Here is a 25012-nt window from a genome sequence, read left to right on the forward strand (position 1 = left end):
AGCCTGTGGAATATTTTTCTTGGCCTTATGAAATGTTTAATTAAAAAATTAGTTGGTAACTTTTAAAGATTTATTTTCCACAAAAATATCGTATCGAGTTTCACTGAATAATTGGGAGTGATGGCACCACTAGATCTGAATTCTGACAAGGCAGCATTTGGCTATACCTGGGTGCCAGCTTGCCCAAGTTAGATGTGCACTCCTTCAATTCATTGCAATCCTGACCTGGATCTCTTTACTTATTTCTGTTAACTGTCTGGTCCCTAGATATTTGAGTTCACATTCTCTGAAAGCTGTGTGAAGCCATTGAACTAAATGATATAGACCATGGAGAATGTGCAGGGAGAATGAAGAGGACAGATCCTTAAAGAATTCTGATGAATGAAGTATCCAGAGGACATTTAAGTTAAGGAGGAATGGTCAGAAAAGTAGGGGGAAAAACATGAAGAGTGTGTGGTATTATAGATGCTAAAGGAAGATAAGATTTAAAGAAAAAGAGAGATGAACCAGATAATAGTACTAAAAGATCAAACAAGATAAACTTAAAAGTTTCCATTAGATGTAGTAACAAGGCGCTTATAACCTGATTTATTTTCTATTAAAGAAAAAATTCTGTAAGTCTCCTTTACAACCAAAGCTTTAATAGGTTCCACGTGTTTATGCAGTTTATTAAATGAGGATTTTAGAGGTTTGGAAGTTTTATATTTCCTTTACCTCAGTTTGACTTAGATATCTATCAGATTTCGCCCATCGATTGTTAATTTATTTGACCTACAAAGAGAGACTTATGAAGAGTTTTGTTTCATTACTGACTTTGTTGTTTATAAGACGGACTGGACTCTTAATGCTAAAGGAAGATCATTTAAAGCTTTACTTAAGCCCTTCTGTGGCAGGACTTTCTAATTTTAGGATCTACAACTTCCTGATTTTGTTTAATCTGACCTCAGCAGATCAAAGGTATTTTGCTGTGATCCATGAGCTATTGTATCTTACGTGTTTTACAAACCTACCAAGTATCACTGACCTTTCAAAGAAAATATAGCGAAGCACAGTTGGTTGTGCATGAGAAAGAAAAGAACAAATCCTCTTTTGTTTTAAGACCAGAATCTTTGTTTTGCTATGGTCAGTGGCTAGTAAGTAGAAAATGAAATATGGAATTTTGACATATTCTTATGGATTGTATTTATAGTTCCTCTTCCCATCCCTTTTCACCAATAAACTTTATTTCAAAGTCAGAAAATAAATGGAATTATGTACAAAGTAATTTCATGGCTCTAGGAAATTTATCATGTTCAAAAGTTAGGCTGTGAGACCAGAAGTCAGAAAACCTCAAACTTATCATATGAGTGAAGTTAGTGAGAAAATCAGGAATAATGTTGAAGAAGCTATTTTCCTTGTTTCTGCAATCTTATAAAAGGTGTTTGTAAGTTTCAGAATGTGAAAATGAGAATGATACTTGTCCATTTTACAGAGAATTAATGAATGTCCATACTATAGACAAAATGTGACAAACGTTTTTGACAAAAATAATCACAAATACCCAGCATCTGTGTCTTTCTGTATGAGAGTCAAGAATTTTCACAGGAATGGTTAGATCTAATTATGAATATCCTTGATAACCATGGTTACCATCCTGTCCATGATGAGTTGTGAGGCAACTATTAGACCAGAGTTTTAATATGTTCTTTGTGTGGGTTGCTGGAAAACATGTGCTTTTCAAAAACAAACAAAAGCATTTGTTTTGAGAAACAATTGTGATGGGAGAGTAAGAACAGTATAGCCTGATAACAATCTATTTTCATATTCTTTAACAAATTACAGAAGTTATTATAGAAAAATATTGGGTGTAGGAAATAACTATAGATATAAGTATCAACAAATTGAGGAACCACAGTCCTAATATTTTGCATCCATAATAAAAATCAAAACATATAAACGGTCTTATGAATGTTTCATTATCTTCAGAACAAAGCTAGCACTCAATTTAAAGGTACTGACACTAAATACATCTTTGTTGGTCGAAGTGAATTTTCTGACAAAATTCAGATGAAATTAAAAACAGGAATGGGTTAATAAGGATAGAACAGATTTTCATTTTGTTTAAAATCAAGATGACATTTTACCTCCTTGAGCTAGAATGAATTTTAAACAACTACAACCATCACCATCCCCACCACCACAGCAACAAAACCAACAAACAACAAATAAACATTGACTTCCTTGTTTATTATTCAGCAGGTACTTCATCCGTTCCCACATTTCCCACTCTTTTTCATCTTAGATTTTTATTGTCAAAATGTTTAAAGCTGTATATATTAAGTTTAATAATACATACAGGGAAGCACATAAATCATAAGTTTTACGTGAGGAATTTTCAAGAAGTGAACACACCAATGTAAATGCCACCCAAATAAATAGCATATTATCTATAATTCAGAACACCTCTTACCCCCAAACCCTCAGCAAGTTCATATAGTCACTGTTTGCTCATGGTGTTCTGACTTCTAGCATCATTGAATCTACATAGTTGAAATCATACAATTATGTTCTTTTAAAAAATCTGGCTTCTTTTACTCTTTATGTTTATGAAATTCACCCCTGTTCTTGCATGTGACACACTCTTCATTCTTGCTCCATTGTACAGCTGCACTATAACTTACCTATTGATTCTGTTGGTAATGAACGTTAGGTTCTTCCTCTTTCGGACTATTATCAGTAGTGCTATTATGAACTTTTTCTTTTTGTATTTTTAAAAACCTTTGTATGCTTTTCTGTTGAATGTGTATCTAGGAATGGAATTGCTGGCTCCTACTTCCCGCACAATTTTAGCTTTAGTAGCTTTTAGTATTCTAAAGTGGCTTACCAACTGAATCACCTATGAGCAGTGCCTAAAGGTTCCTGTTGCTCCATATTATCTTCCCCAACTCTTCGATATCCTTTGTCTTTTTTTTTGCTTTTTTGTTTTCCTTTATAAGCCATACTGGTGGGGTCCAGTGGAATATCACTGTCTTTTTGATGTACATTTCTTTGATGCTGAATAGATCTTTGTTGAACGTTTTGATTTCTTTGTGTGTATGAAAATCATTTGCTCGGTTTTTTAGTACTTAATATTTAGATGTGAATCTTTTGTTGTTTATATGTATGTAAATAGTGTCTCCCAATATGTGGCTTTCTTTTTCACTTTGCTAGTGGTATCTTTTCATGAATACAGGTTATAATTTATCTTTTCCTTTATCCGTTGAGCATTTTGGGCCCTTTTTAAATTTTGGCCTGCTCCAGAATAATGAGGATATTCTCTAATTTCTTCTTTAAAAAATTAAAAAAAACACTTTAATTTTATACCTAAATATGAAAGAGAAAACAATAGTCTAAAATTAATTTTTATATGGTGTTAAGGGTAGTTTCTTCTGTATGTATATCCATTTGACCAAGCAGCATTTACTTAAAACGTCATTCATTCCCCACTGCTGTTTAAATCTAGCTGATGTTACATATCCAGTGTCTAAATATGATTGCATTTCTTTCTAAAATTTTTGTTTTGTTACATTTATTTGTTTATCCTTGTGCTAATATCACATTGTCTTAATTATGTAAAGAGTAAAAGTTTGTCAGTGTTGTTCCTATTGAAGATTGGCTTGATTATTCTTGGCTTTGACATTTGCCTATAAAGTTTAGAATCAGCCTATTATTTCTTATTACAGAAATGTCTCCTAGAATTTTTGACTAGGGTTATATTAAATCTAAGCATCAATTTGAGAATTATTGATATCTTTACAATATTGAATCTGCTAGTCCGTTAAAGTGTTATATCCTCTGTGATTGTGTGTTGTTCAGCTTTTCTTAGCTTCATTTCTACTTATTTAATATTTTCAGACGCTATTGTAAAAGTCAAGTATTTTTAAGTTTTATTTTCTAACAATATATTGCTTATTTATAGAAATACAACTGATTTTTGTATATTGGTTTTATATTCAACAACCATGTTGAATTCTCTTATTTCTTCTTTAATCTGCAAATTCTTTTGTATACATATACTACACATATAAAACCATGTCTCAGACAAATACTTTATAATTCTTGTCTTTAAATGATTCCTGTATGATTACATAATGTACTTTAAAAGTTTTAGTATATTGGGGCACCTGGGTAGCTCAGTTGGTTGGGTGACTGACTTCGGCTCAGGTCATGATCTCATGGTTTGTGGGTTCGATCCCCATGTCAGGCTCTGTGCTGAACACTTGCTCAGAGCCTGGAGCCTGCTTCGGATTCTGTGTCTCCTCTCTCTGCCCCTCCCTTGCTTGTGCCCTGTCTCTCAAAAATAAATAAATGTTAAAAAAGATTTTAAAAAAAGTTTTAGTATATATTTTATTTCTTATTTTTTTATATGAAATTTATTGACAAATTGGTTTCCATACAACAACCAGTGCTCATCCCAAAAGGTGCCCTCCTCAATACCCATCACCCACCCACCCCTCCCACCCACCCCCCATCAACCCTCAGTTCTCAGTTTTTAACAGTCTCTTATGCTTTGGCTGTCTCCCACTCTAACCTCTTTTTTTTTTTTTCCTTCCCCTCCTCCATGGGTTTCTGTTGAGTTTCTCAGGATCCACATAAGAGTGAAACCATATGGTATCTGTCTTTCTCTGTATGGCTTATTTCACTTAGCATCACACTCTCCAGTTCCATCCACGTTGCTACAAAAGGCCATATTTCATTTTTTCTCATTGCCACGTAGTACTCCATTGTGTATATAAACCACAATTTCTTTATCCATTCATCAGTTGATGGACATTTAGGCTCTTTCCATAATTTGGCTATTGTTGAGAGTGCTGCTATGAACATTGGGGTACAAGTGGCCCTATGCATCAGTACTCCTGTATCCCTTGGATAAATTCCTAGCAGTGGTATTGCTGGGTCATAGGGTAGGTCTATTTTTAATTTTCTGAGGAACCTCCACACTGCTTTCCAGAGTGGCCGCACCAATTTGCATTCCCACCAACAGTGCAAGAGGGTTCCCGTTTCTCCACATCCTCTCCAGCATCTATAGTCTCCTGATTTGTTCATTTTGGCCACTCTGACTGGCGTGAGGTGATACCTGAGTGTGGTTTTGATTTGTATTTCCCTGATAAAGAGCGACGCTGAACATCTTTTCATGTGCCTGTTGGCCATCCGGATGTCTTCTTTAGAGAAGTGTCTATTCATGTTTTCTGCCCATTTCTTCACTGGGTTATTTGTTTTTCGGGTGTGGAGTTTGGTGAGCTCTTTATAGATTTTGGATACTAGCCCTTTGTCCGATATGTCATTTGCGAATATCTTTTCCCATTCCGTTGGTTGCCTTTTAGTTTTGTTGGTTGTTTCCTTTGCTGTGCAGAAGCTTTTTATCTTCATAAGGTCCCAGTAGTTCACTTTTGCTTTTAATTCCCTTGCCTTTGGGGATGTGTCGAGTAAGAGATTGCTACGGCTGAGGTCAGAGAGGTCTTTTCCTGGTTTCTCCTCTAAGGTTTTGATGGTTTCCTGTCTCCCATTCAGGTCCTTTATCCATTTTGAGTTTATTTTTGTGAATGGTGTGAGAAAGTGGTCTAGTTTCAACCTTCTGCATGTTGCTGTCCAGTTCTCCCAGCACCATTTGTTAAAGAGGCTGTCTTTTTTCCATTGGATGTTCTTTCCTGCTTTGTCAAAGATTAGTTGGCCATACGTTTGTGGGTCTAGTTCTGGGGTTTCTATTCTATTCCATTGGTCTATGTGTCTGTTTTTGTGCCAATACCATGCTGTCTTGATGATGACAGCTTTGTAGTAGAGGCTAAAGTCTGGGATTGTGATGCCTCCTGCTTTGGTCTTCTTCTTCAAAATTACTTTGGCTATTCGGGGCCTTTTGTGGTTCCATATGAATTTTAGGATGGCTTGTTCTAGTTTTGAGAAGAATGCTGGTGCAATTTTGATTGGGATTGCATTGAATGTGTAGATAGCTTTGGGTAGTATTGACATTTTGACAATATTTATTTTTCCAACCCATGAGCAGGGAATGTCTTTCCATTTCTTTAAATCTTCTTCAATTTCCTTCATAAGCTTTCTATAGTTTTCAGCATACAGATCCTTTACATCTTTGGTTAGATTTATTCCTAGGTATTTTATGCTTCTTGATGCAATTGTGAATGGGATCAGTTTCTTTATTTGTCTTTCTGCTGCTTCATTGTTAGTGTATAAGAATGCAACTGATTTCTGTACATTGATTTTGTATCCTATACTTTGCTGAATTCATGTATCAGTTCTAGCAGACTTTTGGTGGAGTCTATTGGATTTTCCATATATAATATCATGTCGTCTGCAAAAAGCGAAAGCTTGACTTCATCTTTGCCAATTTTGATGCCTTTGATTTCCTTTTGTTGTCTGATTGCTGATGCTAGAACTTCCAGCACTATGTTAAACAACAGCGGTGAGAGTGGGCATCCCTGTCGTGTTCCTGATCTCAGGGAAAAAGCTCTCAGTTTTTCCCCGTTGAGGATGATGTTAGCTGTGGGCTTTTCATAAATGGCTTTTATGATCTTTAAGTATGTTCCTTCTATCCCGACTTTCTCAAGGGTTTTTATTAAGAAAGGGTGCTGGATTTTGTCGAAGGCCTTTTCTGCATCGATTGACAGGATCATATGGTTCTTCTCTTTTTTTGTTGTTAATGTGATGTATCACGTGGATTGATTTGCGAATGTTGAACCAGCCCTGCATCCCAGGAATGAATCCCACTTGATCATGGTGAATAATTCTTTTTATATGCCGTTGAATTCGATTTGCTAGTATCTTATTGAGAATTTTTGCATCCATATTCATCAGGGATATTGGCCTGTAGTTCTCTTTTTTTACTGGGTCTCTGTCTGGTTTAGGAATCGAAGTAATACTGGCTTCATAGAATGAGTCTGGAAGTTTTCCTTCCCTTTCTATTTCTTGGAATAGCTTGAGAAGGATAGGTATTATCTCTGCTTGAAACGTCTGGTAGAACTCCCCTGGGAAGCCATCTGGACCTGGACTCTTATTTGTTGGGAGATTTTTGATAACCGATTCAATTTCTTCGCTGGTTATGGGTCTGTTCAAGCTTTCTATTTCCTCCTGATTGAGTTTTGGAAGTGTGTGGGTATTCAGGAATTTGTCCATCTCTTCCAGGTTGTCCAATTTGTTGGCATAATTTTTCATAGTATTCCCTGATAATTGTTTGTATCTCTGAGGGATTGGTTGTAATAATTCCATTTTCATTCATGATTTTATCTATTTGGGTCATCTCCCTTTTCTTTTTGAGAAGCCTGGCTAGAGGTTTGTCAATTTTGTTTATTTTTTCAAAAAACCAACTCTTGGTTTCGTTGATCTGCTCTACAGTTTTTTTAGATTCTATATTGTTTATTTCTGCTCTGATCTTTATTATTTCTCTTCTTCTGCTGGGTTTAGGCTGCCTTTGCTGTTCTGCTTCTAGTTCCTTTAGGTGTGCTGTTAGATTTTGTATTTGGGATTTTTCTTGTTTCTTGAGATAGGCCTGGATTGCAATGTATTTTCCTCTCAGGACTGCCTTCGCTGCGTCCCAAAGCGTTTGGATTGTTGTATTTTCATTTTCATTTGTTTCCATATATTTTTTAATTTCTTCTCTAATTGCCTGGTTGACCCACTCATTCGTTAGTAGGGTGTTCTTTTAACCTCCATGCTTTTGGAGGTTTTCCAGACTTTTTTCTGTGGTTGATTTCAAGCTTCATAGCATTGTGGTCTGAAAGTATGCATGGTATAATTTCAATTCTTGTAAACTTATGAAGGGCTGTTTTGTGACCCAGTATATGATCTATCTTGGAGAATGTTCCATGTGCACTCGAGAAGAAAGTATATTCTGTTGCTTTGGGATGCAGAGTTCTAAATATATCTGTCAAGTCCATCTCATCCAATGTCTCATTCAGGGCCCTTGTTTCTTTATTGACTGTGTCTAGATGATCTATCCATTTCTGTAAGTGGGGTGTTAAAGTCCCCTGCAATGACCACATTCTTATCAATAAGGTTGCTTATGTTTATGAGTAATTGTTTTATATATTTGGGGGCTCCGGTATTCGGTGCATAGACATTTATAATTGTTAGCTCTTCCTGATGGATAGACCCTGTAACTATTATATAATGTCCTTCTTCATCTCTTGTTACAGCCTTTAATTTAAAGTCTAGTTTGTCTGATATAAGTATGGCTACTCCAGCTTTCTTTTGGCTTTCAGTCACATGATAAATAGTTCTCCATCCCCTCACTCTCAATCTAAAGGTGTCCTCAGGTCTAAAATGAGTGTCTTGTAGACAGCAAATAGATGGGTCTTGTTTTTTTATCCATTCTGATACCCTATGTCTTTTGGTTGGCGCATTTAATCCATTTACATTCAGTGTTATTATAGAAAGATACGGGTTAGAGTCATTGTGATGTCTGTATGTTTTATGCTTGTAGTGATGCCTCTGGTACTTTGTCTCACAGGGTCCCCCTTAGGATCTCTTGTAGGGCTGGTTTAGTGGTGACAAATTCCTTCAGTTTTTGTTTGTTTGGGAAGACCTTTATCTCTCCTTCTATTCTAAATGACAGACTTGCTGGATAAAGGATTCTCGGCTGCATATTTTTTCTGTCTAGCACCCTGAAAATCTCGTGCCAATTCTTTCTGGCCTGCCAAGTTTCAAAAGAGAGATCAGTCACGAGTCTTATAGGTCTCCCTTTATATGTGAGGGCACGTTTACCCCTTGCTGCTTTCAGAATTTTCTCTTTATCCTTGTATTTTGCCAGTTTCACTATGATATGTCGTGCAGAAGATCGATTCAAGTTACGTCTGAAGGGAGTTCTCTGTGCCTCTTGGATTTCAATGCCTTTTTCCTTCCCCAGTTCAGGGAAGTTCTCAGCTATTATTTCTTCGAGTACCCCTTCAGCACCTTTCCCTCTCTCTTCCTCCTCTGGGATACCAATTATGCGTATATTATTTCTTTTTAGTGTATCACTTAGTTCTCTAATTTTCCCCTCATACTCCTGGATTTTTTTATCTCTCTTTTTCTCAGCTTCCTCTTTTTCCATAACTTTATCTTCTAGTTCACCTATTCTCTCCTCTGCCTCTTCAATCCGAGCCGTGGTGGTTTCCATTTTGTTTTGCATTTCATTTAAAGCGTTTTTCAGCTCCTCGTGACTGTTCCTTAGGCCCTTGATCTCTGTAGCAAGAGATTCTCTGCTGTCCTGTATACTGTTTTCAAGCCCAGCGATTAATTTTATGACTATTATTCTAAATTCACTTTCTGTTATATTGTTTAAATCCTTTTTGATCAACTCATTAGCTGTTGTTATTTCCTGGAGATTCTTCTGAGGGGAATTCTTCCACTTGGTCATTTTGGATAGTCCCTGGCCTGGTGAGGACCTGCAGGGCACTTCCCCTGTGCTGTGGTGTATAACTGGGGTTGGTGGGCGGGGCCGCAGTGAGACCTGATGTCTGCCCCCAGCCCACCGCTGGGGCCACAGTCAGACTGGTGTGTGCCTTCTCTTCCCCTCTCCTAGGGGCGGGATTCACTGTGGGGTGGCGTGGCCCGTCTGGGCTACTTGCACACTGCCAGGCTTGTGATGCTGGGGATCTGGCGTATTAGCTGGGGTGGGTAGGCAAGGTGCACGGGGGCAGGAGGGGCAGGCTTAGCTCGCTTCTCCTTAGGTGATCCACTTCAGGAGGGGCCCTGTGGCAGCGGGAGGGAGTCAGATCTGCTGCCGGAAGTTTGGCTCCGCAGAAGCACAGAGTTGGGTGTTTGCACAGTGAGCAAGTTCCCTGGCAGGAACTGGTTCCCTTTGGGATTTTGGCTGGGGGATGGGCGGGGGAGATGGCGCTGGCGAGCGCCTTTGTTCCCCGCCAAATTGAGCTCTGTCGTCCGGGGGCTCAGCAGCTCTCCCTCCCTTTGTCCTCCAGCCTTCCCGCTTTCCGAGCAGAGCTGCTAACTTATGTCCTCCCAGACGCTAAGTCGCGCTTGCTGTCGGAACACAGTCCACCCGGCCCCTCCGCTTTTGCAAGCCAGACTCGGGGGCTCTGCTTGGCCGGTGAGCCGCCCCTCCGCCCCGGCTCCCTGCCACCAGTCTGTGGAGCGCGCACAGCCTCGCCGCCCTTCCTACCCTCTTCCTTGGGCCTCTCGTCTGCGCTTGGCTCCGGCGACTCCGTTCTGCTAATCCTCTGGTGTTTTTCTGGGTTATTTAGGCAGGTGTAGGTGGAATCTAAGTGATCAGCAGGACGCGCGGTGAGCCCAGCGTCCTCCTACGCCGCCATCTTCAGTATATATTTTATTTCTTAGCATATTTATGAATATGCTCTAATGGCTTACAGAGAAAAATAAAATAATCACTCATACTCCTACCACGATCCAGTTATCATCAGTTAAAATGGGTATTGATATCTCCAAACATTCTAGATAGTTTTCAGCATTAGATCATAATGGACATACAATTTCAAAAATGCAATTCCCATTTAAATATGCCATGGACACTTTTCCATGACAATATTCTTTTTTACAGCTGTTAATTACTGTTACATATTATATCCAAAGATTTTAACATTTCCTATTATTACTATTGAACATATTATTTTAATTTTTTGCTGCTATGAACAACACTGTATTGAAGAGATTTATGGGTAGATATTTGTTTTGCTGTGTATTTATGTGTATAAATATATATACATATAGATATATACGTGTGTGTGTATACTTTTTTTTTTTTTTTTACATAATCTTGTTAGGTGAAATCCCAGAAGTAGATTTTTCAAAAAATACAGGCTTTTGACACTTGCTGCCAAATTGCCTTCTAGAAATGCTGTATAAATTCTCAATCACACCAGAAGTATATGACTTTTCAAATACTGTAGGCTTTGTTGGGATTCACACCTTATGTGGATTTTTTTCATATAAATTAAAAACAAAAGATATATCCTGTTATGAACTTGTGGTGTCATGAAAATGTTTTGCCTTTTTTTGTTATAATCTCCTTTTTTTGTCTTCCATTCATTTTACTGTTTTATTTTAAACTGCAAGATTGTCAAGTTAGAATATCTAATACACTTTTCAACTTCTACTGAGAAGGAGAAAGCCTGGGAGATTGAGTGACTTGTCAGTTGCTGACCTACTGACACCTTTGCAGTTTGGTTTCCCTGTATCTGTTTTTATCTGAAAGGCCACTAACTCTATTTTCAAGTCTAAAAAAATATAATTACTCTTTTGTTTCTTGGTAAATAGACCAAGACTTATTATCTAATAACAAAATTGTAACGTAGCCTATGTTCTTATCTGTCCTGATATTATATGAACAGACTATAACTCTTTTGTCTTCAAGATTTCTGTGTAGTGGAGAAAGGGAGTGGAGCCCAAATTTCTGGTCTCCTCCTCCATGTAACACTCCCTTGCCTTCCCTAGACACAGTTTAATTTAATTACACAAATTTTAGTTGCACACCTTGTCTGTCTTGTACCAAGGTAAGATGAGGTTCAAGGAACTTCATCCCATGAGATTTCCTAGACGCCCTCATCTTTTTCTATAGCTTTTGCAAACGGCACAACATAGTCTATTCACAAGTGGTTTGAACATGCCACAGTACCTGGAACATGTAAAGTCTTTCCTAGGCAAATTACTCAACCTCTTTAAGCCTCAGTTTTCCCAACTGTATCATGAAGATAAATATATAATCTGTCTTGTAGTGTTATCATGACAAACTCTGGTAATAGACATAAAGTGCGTGATGACTGGCAGAGAGAGTAGACCATCAGTAAGTGGCAGCTCTTATTCTTACTCCTATTGCAAGTCTAAAAAATCCTGAAATCATAATTATTATAAGTTTCTGGCTGACCACTGGCCTTGTATTCCATTCTTTGTGGATTAACAGTTACTTGTGCTTTTCAATAGATTTTGAAGTTTGAATTAACTTGTAATCACAGTGTTTTGTAATTGAAAGTGGCAAAAGGACAGATTAAAATATTTCTGGATTAGGGAGAGCATGAAGCTTTTATGTTCTATTGGTTTTTTTTCTTCCTCTTTTCATATTCCCAGATTTCTGTTAGCACAATGAAGTTTGTACGTATTTGTAAAACAATTTGTCATTAATATTTTCTCTGACTTGCTTCATCTCTAGGGAAAGAGAGTAGAAACCACTATGTGTTGTTGCTGCAGTTTAATTAAAGGTGTGAAAAGCCATCCTCTTCTTTTTCCCTCCCCCCATACACATCAGGAAAGAAGGTGGTAGCAACTTGACGTCCTCTTTGGAAAGGTTAGATCCTTAGTGCCACGGTTTCAGAACAATTTTTTTTTTAAGAAGTCATTGCATGCTGTTTCTGCTCTTCATTTGTGAACCCCTTCTCCTCCCCGATATTTTCAATGGTGGGTGTTTGATTCAGCTGATCAAAGGAAAGGTACCCGTGTGCAAATTTTGTATATAATTAGTTAACCAAATAATGCCCTTCTTAATCCCTGTCACTACCCTATGTAAGGATATTTGGACCTTTGGTTTATCACAAGTGAACTGTGAGCAAGTGTCATTTACACAAGTGCCACAGAAATGTAGCTTGCTCCTTTGTAAATTACTGTCCCAAAGTAGTATGTCAGACTACAGTTTTAGAAGTTCATACATTTTTTTAATATAATTTTCTCTGGGAAATCATTGAGTATTGGAAGGAGTTATGGCCTGCATGTTCCTTAAATATTGGGATGGAGATATATATATTTTTATGATAGCAGGTATTAAAGGTGTCAGGCCCATTGATTTCCTTTTTATACTTTTTTAAATTTTTTTTTAACGTTTATTTATTTTTGAGACAGAGAGAGACAGAGCATGAACGGGGGAGGGTCAGAGAGAGGGAGACACAGAATCTGAAACAGGTTCCAGGCTCTGAGCTGTCAGCACAGAGCCCGACGCGGGGCTTGAACTCACGGACCGCGAGATCATGACCTGAGCCGAAGTCGGCGGCTTAACCGACTGAGCCACCCAGGCGCCCCATCCTTTTTATACTTTATATGCAAGACAAGTTTCTCTTAACATTTCTATACAAAACTAAAACATGCCATTCTTAAGTCAGTAGTTCTTTGTTTAATATTTAAAAATTTTGAATATGAGGGTTCATGTCCCTCTTACGTGTTGAATATTTGAAACTTTAATTTGGAAAAGACAAATGTGCTTCTTAGGCACTACTTTAGCAGTAACTGTAATGTAACTGGACACAATTTCATTTTTACACGTTGCCATAAATCAATGGCCTCCTAACATTATCAAAAGTTATCCTTGTTTTCTGAAAACAGTAGCATTTTGTTAACCTTAATCAGAGCTTGACGTGTGTTTCTTCTAAACGGTGTCTGATGTGGTGTATCTCTTCGGTTCTCTGTGGTTTCCTGTTTTTTTTTTCATACATAGAGAAAAGCCTTTTGATGTAGTCAGCCTCATGTTTTCTTTCTTTTAATGGTCTATCAAGCCTAAACTTTCTTATAAATGCAGCATAGTATCATAAGCCTGTCCCTCCATTCATTTGTTCAGCTTGCCACAGACCCCTCCTTCTCTGGAACTCCTCCAGCACTGCCTTAAATATGCCTCCCCTCCCCACCTATGTTTTTTAGCATTACACATCTTATTTCTACCCTGTATGCGTGTTCTTCAAGGACAGATAGTATCTTCTATTTTCATAGGTGTATTTCTCGACAGTGTCTTGCCTTAGCAATAGATCAGTGACTCTCAAAAAGTGTTATCCCCAGACCAGCAGTGTCAGCATCACTTGGGAACTTGTCAAAACTGTAAGTTCTTCAGCTGCACCTCAGGCATACTGAATTAGAATATCATGGGTTGTGGATCAGCAATTTCTGTCTTAACAAGCCCTTCCACGATCCTGATGAATGCTCAAGTTTGACAATCACTGAAATGGATAATTATTGAGTGAATATGAAGTTGTACATTTATGGTGATGCTTCACTGGGAAAATTAATATAGGAAAGGGCCAATGTAGTCCATTCTGAGCCTTTTATTTCTTAAGAGATAATGGTAAAGAAAAACCTAATACCTAAATACGTACATTCTTAAAAGAGGATGTATATAGCTCTTCTGATGTCCTACTGTGAAAACTGCAGCTTAAAATTTTAAAGAAACACAAATGATTTCTTTCTTCCACTTATTCAAGAATAGGCATTTAACATTCCAAAAGGAGGAAAATTAACTAAGGGATGAAAAATGAGTTTTACTTATTTTCATGGTGGGAAGGAAGTAGGTGAATGTCAGAAACTGGTCAGGTGGAGGACAGACTGGGAGACTTCCCTGAATACCATTTTTTGCTCTTTTAAGTTTTTGAAGTACGTAAATGCATTACTTAATAAAAAATTTGATGCATAATATTTAAGAAAAGTAAGTTATGAATAAATAAATTTCCACATGCTAGCCAGTGTTGTTGGTTAAAAATATTAACATTTTCCTTTGTATTAATATGAAAGGTTAAATAGCATGTGCTTTTTATCTGCAGAATACAAGGAGGTAATGGCTAACATGTCTTCATGACTTTCCACCTGAGCTTTCTCAAAATGGTGGATGTAAATTACTCTTTTGTGCCATGAGTACATAGTTCCTACTATTATATGAACCCATAGTCTTACCGTTATTTTAAGAAAATAGAGGGGAAAAATTAACTTGATGCAAAGTCAAATGATCTTGTATACACAAGAGGTAAGACACATAGGACGTTGACCTAATCCCTTCTTTTGGACGTATTTTTAGAAATATGTTGATAGGCAAGGATTGTTTGAAAGAGAAGTTGATTTTGATTTTTGTCACATTCTTAGCAAATGGAAAACAGTCCAGTTAGCAAAACCTATTACATATGTTCTGAATTATGAACATATCTTTGTCTTTTTTGTCAACTATTTATCTTTTAGTACAAATGCAATTAATTCTATTAACATTATGATTGAACTCTTCTGTTTCAGTGGAAGGTATGTCTTAAATGACAGTTGATTCAATTACTCATTTTTTTTTTCTTACACAGGACTATTGTGCCATGGAAAGTATTCAGACAGTGCCTTCATGAGGTTCATCAAATTAGCTCCGGCCTGGAAGCAATGGCTCTGAAATCAACAATTGATTTAACTTGTAATGATTACATTTCAGTTTTTGAATTTGATATTTTTACCAGACTCTTTCAGGTAAGCTTTCTATTTGCTGAATCCTTTCCTCCCTCCTGATTTCCTTCCTATGTGTGCATGTGGTGTGCACGCGTTCGTTCGTGTGCACATGTGTGAGTACATCTCTCTCACACACACAAGCATGTGAGAAATAGTCTCATTTTTTGGTAGTGTATAATTTTGAAGTCGCTGGTGTAAGTTTTTGGTCATTGCTATAAGTTTAAGGTTTAAAGTTTGGCGTATTAGGTGCTGTGAGGCTGGTAATTGCTTGTTAGCCTTGAGAAGATTCATGGAAAGGAGCTTTGTTTTAAATTTCCTAGTTTCTCACTTTACTTTGTCCTTTTAGCCCAGTAACTGACAGAATGCAAATTTTATGGGTGGGTATATGCTGAGGTCGGAACCCAACTTTTCTGCTTTGCGTCCTGTGTTCATTAGGTGAGAAGAGATATAGTAAACTTTGCAATAAATAGTAAATTTATCATGTTCTGTAGAGAAGATCCCTGTGGTGTATACTGTTTTACAACTTACGTTGCTCATTCAACCACATATTATAAACGTGTTTTCATGTCAATAAATCTTTTTCATCAATATAATTATTGATTTTCAGTTGCTACGTAATGTTTTCATCAAAATAGTATGTCATTACTTTAACAAATTCCTCTTTTGGAAAATTTAGGGTTTCTTTTTTTTTTTTCCTGTTTTCTAATATGTATGACTGTGACATTAACCTTCTTGTCCTGTTTATTGTTTTTCTTTTTTAATCTATCCGTTATAATTGTCTTCACATAGCTTTTCAGAAGCAGGTACCATTAAATGATGTAAGCTGTGTGCTATCATTTTATTCTTTTGTATGTCTTCATGGAATTACATTAAACATGAAGACTTGAAATTTGTGTTTTGAATTTGACTATGCCACTAAATTGTATATCATCTATGGTGTTCAATTCAAGTAGTCACAGAATGAAAGAATCCCACTTAAAATCTTTATAATTATAGTAATATAAATTATATAGTAAGTGAGGTAAATTGATCAGAACACAGGCTTGCTTGTATCCTGATGGAATTTTTTTATTATTTTAAGTCTCAGTAAGATTTATGCGTTTGAAACATGCTTTCAACAAATGTTGGAGTATAATATTGGTTTTCATGTTTTCCATGTTATAAGAATTTTGCTTCTTTGATTTATGATTCTGCTTGGCACTAGTTTACAAGGATCTGGTGACTGATTTATGTAAGAAAATAAAATTGTGTGGGATTAAGTTTTAATTTATGAAAGAACCTGTTAACAGAAGGCAAATTAACTCTTGTCAACAATACTTATAGAATACATTGTTTTTATTACAACTTTCAGATCATAATTCTACCTAGGTGTATAGGATAAGAAATTAGATAAATGATTGCAGAAATTGTGTTTTTGCATATTTTCAGTTTACATTAGTTTCATGATTATTCCCTTGGTATATACAGGTACATCTTGGAGATGTTGCAGGTTCGGTTCCAGACCAGTGCAATGAAGTGAATATCACAATAAAGCAGTTCAAAACGCTTTTTGGTTTCCTAGTGCTTATAAGTTATGTTTACACTATATGGTAGTCTATTGCATGTGTAACAGCATCATGTCTTTAAAAAGCAATGTATATACCTTAATTACAAAATACTTGATTGCTAAAAAATGCTAACCATCATCTGAGCTTTCACTGAGTCGTAATCTTTTTGTTGGTGGAGGGTCTTGGCCTCAATGTTGATGGCTGCCGACTGGTCAGGATGGTGGTTGCTGACGGCTGGGCTGGCTGTGACAATTTCTTACAATAAGGCAACAATGAAGTTCGCTGCATTGATTGACTTCCTTTCACCAACAATTTCTCTGTAGCATATGATACTGTTTGAAAGCATTTTGCCCACAGGACTTCTTTCAAAATTGGAGTCGGTCCTCACAAATTTTCCCGCTCCTTTATCAACTAATATTCTCACTCTTTCGTTGTTGTCATTTCAGCAATCTTCACAGCATCTTCACAGGCGTAGATTCTATGTAAGAAACCGTTTTCTTCCCTCACTCCTAAGGAGCAGCTCTTCATCCATTAAAGTTGTATAATGACATTGTAGCAATTCAGTCCCTCTTTAGGTTCCACTTCTGATTCTAGTTCTCCTCCTGTTTCCATCACACCTGCAGGTACTTCATCCACTGGAATTTTGAACCCCTCAAAGTCATCCTTGTTGGTTGGAATTAACTTCTTCCATACTCCTGTTCATGGTGATATTTTGATCTCTTCCCATAGGTCACAAATGTTCTTAATGGCATCTAGAATGGTGTACCCCTTCCAGAAGGTTTTTAGTTAACTTTGCCCAGATCCATCAGAGGAATCTATGGCGGCTATTGCCTTACAAAATGTATTTTTAAAAAATAAGACTTGAAAGTTGAAACTACTCCTTGACCCATGGGCTACAGGATGGATGTTGTGTTAGCAGGAATGAAAACAACATTAAACTCGTGCATCTCCATCAGAGTTCTTGGATGACCAGGTGCATTAACAATGAGAAGTAATATTTTGAAAGGGAACTTTTTGGCTGAACAGTGGACTGAAAATATTCAGGAACTCATGTTGCAAACAGATATGTTGTCATCCAGGCTTTGTTGTTCCATTTCTAGAGCACAGGAAGAGTAGATTTAGCATAATTTTTAAGGGTCCTAGAATTTTCAGACTAGGATATGAGTATTGGCTTCAACTTAAGTCACCAGCCGCGTTAGCCTCTAACAAAACAAGAGAGTCAGTCAGCCTGTCCTTTGAAGCTTTGAAGCCAAGCACTGACTTCTCTTTAGCTATGAAAATCCTAGATGTCATCTTCTTCCAATAGAAGGCCACTTCATCTCCACTGAAAATCTCTTGTTTAGTGTAGCCACCTTCATTAATTGTCTTAGATCTTCTGGAGAACTTGCTGCAGTTTTTATGTCAATCAGCACTTGATGTTTCACCTTCCACTTTTATGTTACGGAGATGGCTTCTTTCCTTAAACCTGATGAACCGACCTCTGCTAGTTTCAAGCATTTCTTCTGCAGCTTCCCCACTTTTCTCAGCCTTCCTAGAATTGAAGATAGTTAGGGCCACTATGTAGACCACTAAAACTTTCATCATATCAGCAATAAGACTCTTTCTCTTTCTTACTATTCACGTGTTTGCTGGAGTAACACTTTTAATTTCCTTCAAGAACTTTTCCTTTTCAGTCACAACTTGGCAAACCATTTGGTGCAGGAGGCCTACCTTTCAGTCTGTGTTGCCTTTCAGCATGCCTTCCTCATTCAGCTTGATTATGTCTAGCTTTTGATTTAAAGGGAGAGATGTGTGACTCTTTTTCTTTCATTTGAACACTTGAAGGCCATTGCAGGCTTATTAATTGGCCTAATTTCAATGTTGCTGTGTCTCAGGGGAGAGGGAGGCCGAGGACAGGGAGAGATGGAGGAATGGCTGGTCAGTTGAGCAGTCAGAACACGCATTTGTGGGCTACATTTGATGTCTTCTATCGGTGTGGTTTATGATACCCCTCAAAATTACATCAGTAAGACCAAAAATCACTGATCACAGAGTCACCATAACAAATATAATGACTTAAATATCTGGAATATTTTAAGAATTACCAAAATATGACAGACTTCAAGTGAACAAATGCTTTTGCAAGAATGGTGCCATGATGGACTTGCTCAGTATGGGGTTGCCACAAACCTTCAATCTGAGAACAAAAACCCCACAGAAACACAACACAATGTCTTCGAAGTGCAGTAAAGCAAAGCACAATAAAATGAGGTATGCCTGTATAGGCTATTAGGTTACTTTTTAAAATGATTTTAAGGTAAATTTTATAAAAAAGATTGTGCTCCCTGATACTGATCATTTTATAACAGAACCTCTCTTTTCATTAAAGATTTCTGATAATTTTACAATTTTTTTTTTATTTAACATGATACAACAAAGACATTTGAAGTAGTAAAGCTTTGTTTCTTCCCCTCTCTTCCTGAAGGAAGAGAAAAAAGATTATTTTCATACATTAAACCTAACTGTTCATTCTAGGAAGAATGTGTTTTTTGTAGGGAGCCTGGACAGCTTTTTAGTGTGGAAGTTAAATGCTAGAACGCCTCAGTTATATATTAGAGTTATGAGGCCACCTTAATGTTGGTTAAACACTTACCAAACTGCTATTTAATATGTGCACATATTTTCTTATAAGCTGTTTCATTTAAAAGAGTGCAGGTAATCTTAATACTCTAAATTACGTGTATCTTATTTATGCTCACTGGGATGGGAGAGGAAAAGAATCTTTTTAAATAGAATTACTGTGAAAAGTTTTAGATAACAAAACCAAAAAAATATCTATGGACCAAAAATGTCTAGTCTCCTTTAAAACACATAATTATAGAAGTAGCTAAAGAGCTCTTGTTAACTCCTATATATTTCTGTGACTTTTCACTTCTTTTGGTTTCATTACTCAAATGCTTTAACTTATCATACATGTCCCTTAAAATATTATGAAATTCATTCTATGAATAGGAAAGTAGACATATGAACTTTACTTACCTTTCATTTTTATACAACTTTGAGTAATAGTTTTTTAAGTTATAATTATGCATTCTGTATGAAAAAATATAAGTTTTGTGAGTAGTGTACCGGCATGAACATATATTCTTCTGCAGTGACAATGACGGTGGCTAATTAGTAGTGAATTCTAATATCTGAATTGTCAGGAATGGGATATTTAGCAGAATGGGATCTGAAAGTAGGAAAGGTACGTGCTCCAGATTGGGATTTGATGTAGAGAACTAGCATTAGGGTTTGAAGAAGTCATCAGCGGGGACTAAGAGAATTGGCCAGGAAATGGAAGAAGAAGGGAAGAAAAGAATGTAAAGCCGGATACTAGATACGTTCTTTTCCACTCTTCCCTTATCCTGATATTCTGCCAGCACATGAACAAATGCCGGGAAGTCATTGGAATGATCTTACAGTGGAGACCTTCCTCATTTCTTCTTTCTTCTGCCTTTAATCTTCTCTTTCTCCTTTCCAGGAAGTTCAGAGATTCTGGGGTTGGCAGGTACTAAAGTCCTAGAACACAAATAGATGGATTTTGCTTCTCTCTACTCTCTCCCCAGGGCTGCTGCCCCACTTCTTCCATTTCCCCACTACTAGAGGAGATTGGGTTGCTGAAAAATGGGGCAATAAATTTGAGGGGTGGTGGGATAAGGATTGTGTGATTTGAAGGAATATATTTGTGACTATGGAATATATAGCATCAATGGAATAGGGAACAAAAGAAGAGAAGGAAAGTCATCCATTATAGCAAGAAGAGAGTGAGTCTGGACAGACCAATCCAGGCCCCTCTTCCAATATAAGTTGTAAGTCATTAGACAGCTATTCTTGAAAATAGTAGCATTTTGGAAGAATGGAGGGAATAGCTTCCTTAATTCACTTAATTAATTTCTGTAATCATTTAAGAATCTGTACATTTTGTGTTGGTGGGTGTGAAAACATTTCCCTTAATCTAAAAACAAATTATAAAAATAATTCTTTGTCTCCAAAGCATTTTATCTTGCCTTCATTAAGCCATTAGTTGGCAAAATACTTAAGAAAACAAAACAAGTATACAAACAAAAAAACGTAACTACCATGTGTTCTGACTGTGGGTTGCATTCACAAGAAAAACAGTACACAGACTCTTTCTATTACAAAAATATTTTTGTAGTTAGAAGCTGGCCCTGTGGATTTGTACTAAGAAATGGTTGCTTAATACTGTAGCTGTTGACTGAAAACTCCCAATTTCAGTTGTTTTCCACCTGTATTCTGATCTGTGCATTGGCTCTCCGTAAAGTTCAGTATCTTTTTAACAACTCTTCCATTAATTTTTGTAGACTTTCATGGAAGTGTCCCAAATATTTTATATTCTTTCTATCCTTGCCCTTTGTAGGTGCGAAGTAGAACAAAACAAAATCCAGTGCCTATACTAGCAGTTATTTCTGTTTTTAAAAACATAGGGTGATAATCTTCCAAATATTATTTATGCAATTTTTAGTCATGACTTTGGAAGAAAATTAGAAACATGTTTTGGTTTTTTCCAAGTACGTAGAAACTCTGATAATAGTGTTCTCCAGAGCTCCTTTTTGCCCAATTAGATATTTTAGTGTGATAGGGAAATACCCTGAAGATTTTTCTTGTTATGTCAGAAAAGGTTAAAAAATTTTTCATTACTAAATAATTCTTTCCTTGGTTATCCTCATCTCAAAGATACAATCCTTTAAGAATTCCACCTTGTGAATCTGAAACTTGCTTAACAATCATTGGGAGCAAGTCTCAAAACAAACAAAAGCCAGGAGCCCTCTACCAATTTCAACCACTTTCACTTGGCAACACAAAATACCTTTTTTTTTTCTTTTATGTAGAAGATATGAGTTAATAATCTGGCACATCAGCTAGAATATGCTGCCAAGTCCTTGGAATAAATGTAGCTTCAGCCTTAAAAATGTGGCAGAGATGATTCACTCACACCCTCAAGCAAAACTGTCTATCACTGACTGCCTTTTTTCTCTTGCCATGGTAACTGGAGGGATAGCTAATCACATGAAAGAATGGTACAAATTCTGTGTGTGTGCATTTGTGTGTTTCTGTGAAAGATTTTTAATTTCCTGACTGCTAAATCATAAACCTTTTGTAACTGTGCAAGAATTAGGCAAATGTGAGCGTGAGCACCAGTCTCTTACCATGGAAAGAATGGTAGGTTGGGAGTCAGGGCCTTTCAGACAAGTCACTAGCTAGAGGAACTTTTCAACAACAGTTACGCCTTCCTGGTCACTATGTTCTGATCATACGTCCATTATAGTATCCCCTTGGTGAACAAGACCTGCATGTTCCTTACTCTTATGTAGCTTGTGGTTAATATGTAACCTTTGCCAAATCACTTACATTCCATGGTATGGCTTCTTGTTCTATAAAATTAGATACCTTAAAGGTACAGTAGTGAACAAAACAGACACAAAGGGAGATAAGGAATGTGATGAGAGTTAACAGTTTTAAGTAGAGTGGTCTGAGAAGGCTTCATTGAGGTAACATTGGAGAAGAATCATTATGTATTTGGAGAAAGAATTCTGGTAAAGGAATCAGCAAATACTAAACCTCTGAGGAAGAAGAGTATCTTTGTGTTCACACCAGCTACAAAGAAGCCAGGGTGCCTGGAGAAGAGCCAGAAAGTGGGAGAGTCATGACAGATAGGCACAGAAAGGGAGCTGGACATCAACCCTGTGAAGCTCTTCTAGACCATTTATAAGGACTTTGGCTTTTACTCAAAGTTAGAGGGTTTTAAACAGGAGAGTGACGTGTGTTAGGTTCCAAAGTGATCACAAATGCTGTATTGGGAATAGAATTTGTAAAGAATTTTTTTTTCTTTTTTGTTCTCTGTATTCCGTCCTACTTTCTGCCTAATATTTCTCCAAAATAGAAGAAGGTATTACATGTTTGCTGTTAGGCATTGAAGGTTGACCTAGGCCACATGAACTCATCCAGGAGATTTCAGTAACTATATTAAATGATGGGTTGGCATATAATTGATAATTGATATCATCTAGATAATATCTTTTCATTTATTCATATTTTTAGCCTTGGGGCTCTATTTTACGGAATTGGAATTTCTTAGCTGTAACACATCCAGGTTACATGGCATTTCTCACATATGATGAAGTTAAAGCACGACTACAGAAATACAGCACCAAACCCGGAAGGTAAGACTCTTTAACAGTAATATTATGAGGTATATCTAATGATGAAGAGTTCTCTCTGGGTCATTCTTAGGTAAATCAGTAATACCCAGGTGAGTGGAGGGAGGAAAGGAAATGCTAATAGAGCTCCTGGTACTTCTTAATTGTGTCCTTTAAACTGATTTTGTTGTGCTGGTACTGAAACTGTGTTCATAAAGTAAAAGAGGATGTGATACCATGTAATTTGATAAACTTAAAATTTCATTAAGTCTCAGAGCTCTGATTTTTCAAATTAGAGTAGGGTATTAGCATATTGTCTGTTTTCATGACACCTGTGTTTGTGTATAAAATTGTATGTGTATATTTGAATACTTAAATATTGTGCTAAACACAAAGTAAATCAATTTCATGTTCATTATTTTAAAGTATTTTTCACGATATTTAATTTGGTTCAATGATAAACACATAATGATATGTAAATACATATAAACAAATATAAGTATATATATACATTTACCTATACATACATGATAAACGCATGTAAACATATATAAGCCCATTGTTACAATCCAACCAATTTCATGTCTGTAAGAATTTCTTCCAGAATACCTTATGCTTCTTTATAGCTTCAGAATTTATGTTTTATTTTCCAGATGATGAAACTGGGTAAAACTCACAGAGATTGGCTGTTTTTGTCAGTCCCTGTGGCTTTGGCTGAGAAATCATACTTTATTAATGTCAAATCTGGGATCAAAAAGTCTGTCTCCTGGTTTGTGCATTTTCCCCACGTCCCACTTAGAAATGTGTTAGGTACCTAGTAGGCATTTGTACTATGGCAAGCAGTGAGCTGGGTGTGGCAGCAATGAGAGTGGAGACCTGTCCTCACACTCACATTTTAGTAGGAGATGCCATTCCAACATCCATGAGTACACTGATTTCCATATTGGAGTCATTTCATTGTAGGAATGAATTTCTTTGTTTTTTTTTAAGGCTGCATTTTTCTTCTAATACCATTTTTATTTGATTTGTAATGCAAATGGTGTTTGTTCTTTAACAAACTAGTTTATAGTACAAGCCAGTGCTGTTGATTCCTTTTTCTCTGCCATAATGAAAATCTCCATCTTTTTTATATTTTCAAACATTTATATGTATATAAAAAGAAGGCAGGGGGTACAGAAAACAGTTTAGTTCCTGTGCAAGTCTTCTGTGTAGACTAAGGAGAGTTGGTTCTCATTGAGATTTTGATGGTGGCTTAAATGACTCATTCTGTTTTGGTCAAGGATCTCTCATAGCCAGATTTTTCCATAACTTCTACTCCATAGATTGGCATCAAAGTATCTTCTTGTTCTTGGAGTATGATTTGAAAGATGGGCTATGTTTAGAATTACACAATCATACAAATTTAACACAGAAGTTATTTGGGAAATTAAGAAACCGAGTCCCTTTTGTGATCTCTTGTTCAAGATCACAGAGATAAATAATGTTGGGAGAGAACATTGTTGGGAGCAAAAGCCAGGCCTTATCACTATTGGAATAGTTCTCTTAATAAAAGGACAGCGCCCTCCGAAAGGATGTCTTCCTTTCCTTCCCAGCTTGCCCTGTAACAATTTATTCTGCTAGGTTTTAGGCAAAGATGAAATGGTCAGTCTGTGGTAAATTGTTATGTGTAAAGTGGGATGTGGTATTTAAAATGTAAAGTTTAGGAAAACTCAGTGAAAAAATAATTTTGATAAGTACTTGTTTTGCGGAATACCTGCTAAACCGTTACTTCCTCTTGGAAAGTATTTCTTCTCCTTGGCTTCATGGTACAGAAAATAGTGGGGCCTATTCCAAGGACAGTTGAGTCTCTCTCGTTTTGCTTTTTTGGGGATCCAGCTGACAACCATAAATCTGTGTGCAATTATTTTGACTATGATTCTGATTAAGGATTCCATTAATTGGCAGGATGATATTCTATTTTCAGGCTCTCTAGGAGAATATGTTTTTGGACTTTCTTGAAGAGTCCTTTCCAAAGGATCTAAAACGAGTATGAAGTTCTTCGTATCTAAAAACCACAACTTCTTCCTTTCTTTAAGAACCCAGTTTTCTTTGAAAATGAAACTACATTGCAGTGCTAAAGATACAAGTTAATTAGATTCAATA

The 25012-nt window shown here is 36.7% G+C and overlaps 1 protein-coding gene across 7 annotated transcripts in view; it reads left to right on the forward strand.

The window, feature by feature from the left end:
* Positions 1–25012, forward strand: part of CBLB (Cbl proto-oncogene B) — a 231140-nt gene that overhangs the window by 110610 nt on the left and 95518 nt on the right. For all 7 annotated transcript variants that reach the window (XM_047874977.1, XM_047874981.1, XM_047874978.1 and 4 more), the window contains 2 exons: positions 15009–15165; positions 22773–22894. In XM_047874977.1, coding sequence (XP_047730933.1) covers positions 15009–15165; positions 22773–22894 — 279 coding nt within the window. The remainder of the gene's footprint in view (positions 1–15008; positions 15166–22772; positions 22895–25012) is intronic.

The sequence above is a fragment of the Prionailurus viverrinus genome, chromosome C2 (assembly GCF_022837055.1).
Source record: "Prionailurus viverrinus isolate Anna chromosome C2, UM_Priviv_1.0, whole genome shotgun sequence".
Classification (NCBI taxonomy): Eukaryota; Metazoa; Chordata; class Mammalia; order Carnivora; family Felidae; genus Prionailurus; species Prionailurus viverrinus.